General features: G+C 43.3%; 1 protein-coding gene across 2 annotated transcripts; it reads left to right on the forward strand.

Annotated features, from left to right (window-relative positions):
* Nucleotides 1–738: 738 nt before the first annotated feature.
* pld3 (phospholipase D family member 3) lies at nucleotides 739–4,416 on the forward strand. 2 transcript variants are annotated; one of them, XM_061281996.1, is made up of 12 exons: nucleotides 739–915; nucleotides 1,557–1,630; nucleotides 1,792–1,842; nucleotides 1,919–2,073; nucleotides 2,207–2,390; nucleotides 2,454–2,571; nucleotides 2,739–2,866; nucleotides 2,939–3,136; nucleotides 3,210–3,349; nucleotides 3,601–3,766; nucleotides 3,837–3,936; nucleotides 4,010–4,416. In XM_061281996.1, the coding sequence occupies exons 2-12, from the start codon at nucleotides 1,604–1,606 to the stop codon at nucleotides 4,195–4,197; spliced, it is 1,455 nt and encodes a 484-aa protein (XP_061137980.1). In that variant the 5' UTR covers nucleotides 739–915; nucleotides 1,557–1,603; the 3' UTR covers nucleotides 4,198–4,416. The 2 variants fall into 2 exon arrangements, with proteins under 2 accessions (XP_061137980.1, XP_061137981.1); XM_061281997.1 differs by having other exon boundaries at nucleotides 1,562–1,630.
* The last annotated feature ends 992 nt before the right edge of the window (nucleotides 4,417–5,408 follow it).

The following is a 5,408-nucleotide window of genomic DNA, read 5'->3' on the forward strand; positions in this document are numbered from 1 at the left end:
CACATTCCACACTCTTAACCCTGAGTGCTGTTGAAAACACACGACATACTTTCTCTATTGTATTAACATTTCAGGTATCATTTGGTTAAATGGGAGCACAGTCAGGCTTTGTCAGTTTAAGGTTTGCAGCGGAAGGCCTTTGACATGATATGAATATTTGTGTACTCACCAAGGCTTTTCAAGAAGTTGCTTTATTGATGTTTCTAAACGGTACTTCAATGGCGTCGTCCCTGTCCCTGCCAATAAGCACAGAAACACGAGTTAATTCTCATCCGGGTTTTTCTAGTGCATTTTTTTTAACATCATCATTTTGAATATTTTTATTTTCTGGATCTTTTAAATGTTAAAATAGGAATACTGTATTCGTTCAAATACACGTTTTTGCATTCAGTCAGTGCAGGTTTCTTAATGAAACAAAAACAAACACAATATTCGGTAAGATTTATTCGTTTGGTCTGCGTGTGAATTGTTTTAACTTTTTTTTTTTATGACTTGTACTCATATTATTTGACCTAGCGTGATTAAATACTCGCATATAAATAAATATTGATCGATTGAGAGTTATTGACTTCTTTACCTTCTCGGGCATCTGTTACAATTACTTTTCCTTTTAAAGTGTTTGACATGAGCGGGATGACAGCGATATCTAGCGGTAGCGTTTGAAACTGCATGCAAATAACAATAACTCGCCCCTGCGCGTCACATGACTTCTCCCCCTTCCTCATTGGCTTACTCAGGTCACATGACTGTCACACGCACTTTACTACTGTACGGCAATAGCCTGTTGTGATCCATTTTCTTTGTTTTTGTGAAAAGAAATCGTGAGGAAAGGTGATTTTAAATGACCATTTTTGTCTTATTCATATACCAACGTTATTGACTGGGACTTCAGTGAAAAGACAAGATTGAAAGGAGGTGCGTCAATTCTTTTTTTGAAAGCTTGTTTTTCTTTTGAAAGCGACGTGTTTGTGCAGGGTTCAGCAAAACAAGCGCGTCTAAATGGAAGCTGTGAATTGAAGTAAATAATAGATCTATTATTAACGTCGTGTTCTATAAAAAAGAAAATACTTAACGGCGTTGGTTTAAGACTTTCTTTGCAGCGTAAAGAGTCAAATAATGTTATTAAAATGTGATGGTAAGAACATTTTAGAAATAAAATGTTTTAAAAACTCTTACAGTAAATTCAAATGAACTTAATGCTTATATTATATTTATCTTTATAAGTTATAGGTGATCAAATATAGGTACATCCGCATTGCTGTGGTTAGTCACAATGGAAATATGCACTAATCTGCAAATATTTTCACATTTAATGCAATGCATGAGACTATTTGTGATTAAATCAGCTTAAGTCAAAGTGAAAAAGGGAAGTCTTGCGGTTTCCCAAACCACCCGTTCTCTCAATTCCTCATCTTAACATCAGAATTACGTGAAATCATCAATTGATGTCGAACTCAGGAGCAGTGTGAAGTAAATACAATCCTGGAAGCTTCTCTGTGTGAGTGTGTGATCATGTGATTCTTTGTGTTGATACATCACATGCTTTTTTTTTTTAGTGAAGAAGTCCTCTGAGGATAAAGGCAGAGAAACTTGCTGTGTGAACATGAAGATTGACGTGCCCTATGAGAAGGTACCAAGTTCATTACTACTTATATGTGGGAGATGCACAACATTGGCGTGACGTCTCTAACAATGATCAAATAATCACTGAAAAAATTGAGAAAATGTCTTTGTATCAGTAGGAAATGATTAACCTCAGTTCCTTTACTAGTGTTCGTTTTTGTTCCCCAGTTGTCAGACGTGTTCCAGAGGCGGTCGGACTCGAACAGCAAAGCTCAAACGGTACTACGCGATCCGACACCTGATTCCGGTTCAAAGGTCGCCTCACACAATCATGTTTTGTCCTCTCTACTGGCAGTACTCCTGCTGTTTGGTGGCAGTAGCCTCCATCGCCACTTTGCTCCTTTCCGCCATGGCGGTCTACAACCTGCTAGCGCCTGATGCCTCCGCTGAAACGTCTAAAATCGCCGGTGATCTGCGACTTGACCTAAAATCCTGCTTGGACCCTTGCAAGTAAGGAAACACCATCAAAAGGAACAGTGACTAAAAAAGGATGAAAGTGCTGTGAAATGAAAAAGAAAATGCTGCGTTCAAGAAAACTGGGACATCTGAATTGTCCAAACTAATCTAACTTGATCTGTCTCAGGATTTCCCTGGTGGAGAGCATCCCCGAGGGCTTGCTCTTTAACTCCAGCGACCCGTCTCACGGTTCCACGTACCAAGCGTGGCTGCAGCTGATGCTCCAGGCCCGCAGTAGCGTAGACATCGCCTCCTTCTACTGGACCCTCACCAACCAAGACACGGGCACCCACGAACCCAGCGCAGATCAGGTGCGAAAACTTCTTGTCTTGTCCGCCTGTCCCTTCTTTAACGTCTTTTGTTTGTAAGCGCAGGGTGAGAGCGTTCTGAAGAAATTGGCCGAGCTGTCGGGTTCCTTGACGGTCCGCATCGCCGTCAGCGCCCCGCAAGACGGTCAGACGACCGAAGATCTCAGAAGGCTCAATGATTCAGGTTATTATCAAAATATACTTTAGTACTCTTGTGTAGACATTAAAAATGATGTCAAATTCTACATTAGACTTGTCGAATAACCAAAAGAGCTGCCGATGATACAGTTACCTAAATTGACTGTTCGGGTAACCCATTTGAAAGTTAAAAAACTAATTTGTGTGTATTAGGGGCTGACATCAGGATGGTGAAAATGAAGCAGCTGACCACAGGGGTCCTGCACACCAAATTCTGGGTGGTGGATAAGAAACACATGTACATAGGAAGCGCCAACATGGACTGGAGATCCCTCACGCAGGTAGACAATTACGGAGAACATCTCTCGTTGTTTGCAAACAGACTCAAAGTTGCGTTTGAATGTGATTGTCAGGTGAAGGAGTTGGGCGTGGTGGTGTACAACTGCAGCTGCCTGGCCGCAGACCTGGGCAAGATCTTCGAGGCCTACTGGTTCCTGGGGACCAGCCAGTCCATCCCATCACCCTGGCCTTCCAGCTTCTCTACCCTTTACAACAAAGAAACTCCACTCAAACTGAGACTCAACGACACCCCGTCCAACGTCTACTTGACGGTGTGGAACAACATCAAACTAAACTTTGTCTCAGTGCATGTTGTTGTGTTAACAACTTCTTCTCCTTCAACAGAGTTCTCCTCTGTCCTTGTGTGCCACCGGCAGGACGTTTGACCTGGAGTCCATCTTGAACGTGATGGAGGATGCCCAGAGTTTTGTCTATATCGCAGTCATGAACTACATGCCCACCATGGAGTTCTCACATCCCAAAAGGTAACGCGGGCTATACTCACACATGCAACAAGCGTTAAAAATCTTAACGGGATCATCTGGCCGAGATCGTCTGGATTGCTATTAGCAATGGTGGATCCGTTGCTAATGGCTAGCTGCTCAACCTAAGCTAAGAATCTGCTTGATTGGCGTTGAAGAAGCTAGGCTGCTGTAACTAGATTGTTGCGATTAGCATTTTTCTTTTGGCGAATGACTTGATTGACATGTTCCGGTTGAACGTGGCAAATCCACAGGTACTGGGCTGATATTGACACCCAGCTGCGACGGGTAGCCTATGAGAAGCACGTGCGAGTGCGCCTCCTGATCAGCTGCTGGTCCCACACGCCGCCCGCCATGTTGACTTTCCTCAAGTCGCTGGCATCAGTCTCCGACCCAAAGAGCAAGCTGGACATCCAGGTGGTGAGTAGCCGCGTTTTGTGGCGAGTAGTCCAGACGCTCAGGACAGTCACCGTGTCTCTATTGTCAACAGCGACTCTTCGTGGTTCCAGCCAGCGCCGGGCAGAAGCGGATCCCGTACGCCAGGGTCAATCACAACAAGTACATGGTGACAGACCAAGTGGCTTATATCGGTAGGATATGATTGCTAATGTTAGCCAGCTGACTTAATATGGGACTGATGTCAGGTTGCTTGTATTTCTTAAGGTACGTCGAACTGGTGCGGCGACTACTTTGTCAACACTGCAGGCTCGGCAATTGTGGTCAACCAGACGGCGACCTCGTCCCTTGAGCCAAGCGTTCAATCGCAACTAAGGGACGTTTTCGAGAGAGACTGGAACTCGGATTACAGCGTCCAGCTCACGCAGGACAGCGATATCAAAAACATCTGTTAGTCCGCACGTTATCAACAAATATTTCGTTGAGGAGCTCATGCCGCCAAGGTTAAGGAACATTTTCACAACTAGAAAAGCTGCTTTCGACAAGGACTTGGCACATCGCCATTAAGACATCTTCCATCATAGCTCATCTCAGGGAGAAACTGGACATATTTGTTTTTGTTTTCTGGAGTCTGCTGTGTGTAAATACATGAGATCACAAGTTTCAAAATTGAATTCATTTGCCATTAATTTTTTCGGCATGATCACGGGTGTGGCAACTGTTAAATGAAGCATAAAAGAAAGACCAGCAGTAAAACTACTCTAAACAAATTTGTAATTACAATTTATAAACTCCAAATATTTTATGTTTTTTAGTCAGATTTGGGTACAGGATTTAATGTCTTGCATTGACACTAGGGGACGCTTTTTGTGCTGTATGATCAACTCAAGGGGACCTTGTTTTTTTTTTTTTTTCAAGGTAGGACTGACTGTACACCCAAAGCCTGAAAATTCCAAATTGTCCTGGTTCAAGCAGAAAAAAGATCAGGAAAAATTTGTCAAATTTCCTTAACAGACAGAAAGGGCTGTGATTCCCAAATATTTTACACCATTAGAAAACCTGACCAAGGTAACATGCCACAAACACTCTGATCGTAAATCGTACTCTGGCCTTGCATTAATTTGTCGAATGTTCTTGTCCACGTAGACTCCCTGGTTTTACTTACTCCAGGTTCTGTCCATGTCCTCCCCTCCTCCCTCCAGAGTGGTCGGAATGCATCGGAGGGTCTATTTCAGTCTCCATGTCGTTCTTCAACAGACTCGTGAAGAGGTGTGACACGACACCTCAAGGCAAAACAACCAAAGTTCTCACACTGTGAGGCTAACGCTAATTAGCTCTTAATTATGCTGCACCTCTTGCAGTTGAGCTCAGTGCTGCCTGGCATGTTGCGGCACAACCTGGTACTACACCAAAGGCACGCAATTTTACTTCAGTCTTCCCTAAAAACCCACAACAAATGCTCCCAATCAATAGGTTGGGGCAGAAAATGAGGGGGAACAAGGTGTTTAATTTTTTTTCCACCCTCAAACTATGACTTGCAGACCCACCAGGGGGCCACAATTCTGTGCAAACTTTCTGCCTCAGTACTTCTTGTCCAAACCAGAGTAGACATAATTCATTCGCTGGTCTTGTCGAGCCAACAATGGAGAATAATGTGTTGATTAAA

Source organism: Syngnathus typhle, linkage group LG6, assembly GCF_033458585.1.
Source record: "Syngnathus typhle isolate RoL2023-S1 ecotype Sweden linkage group LG6, RoL_Styp_1.0, whole genome shotgun sequence".
Lineage (NCBI taxonomy): Eukaryota > Metazoa > Chordata > Actinopteri > Syngnathiformes > Syngnathidae > Syngnathus > Syngnathus typhle.

Coding starts and splice junctions, on each gene's coding strand:
- pld3 (XM_061281996.1), top strand. CDS start 1,604: ATGAAGATTGACGTGCCCTATGAGAAG. Junction 1,631..1,791: donor TTGACGTGCCCTATGAGAAG/GTACCAAGTTCA, acceptor TTTGTTCCCCAG/TTGTCAGACGTGTTCCAGAG. Junction 3,937..4,009: donor AGACCAAGTGGCTTATATCG/GTAGGATATGAT, acceptor GTATTTCTTAAG/GTACGTCGAACTGGTGCGGC.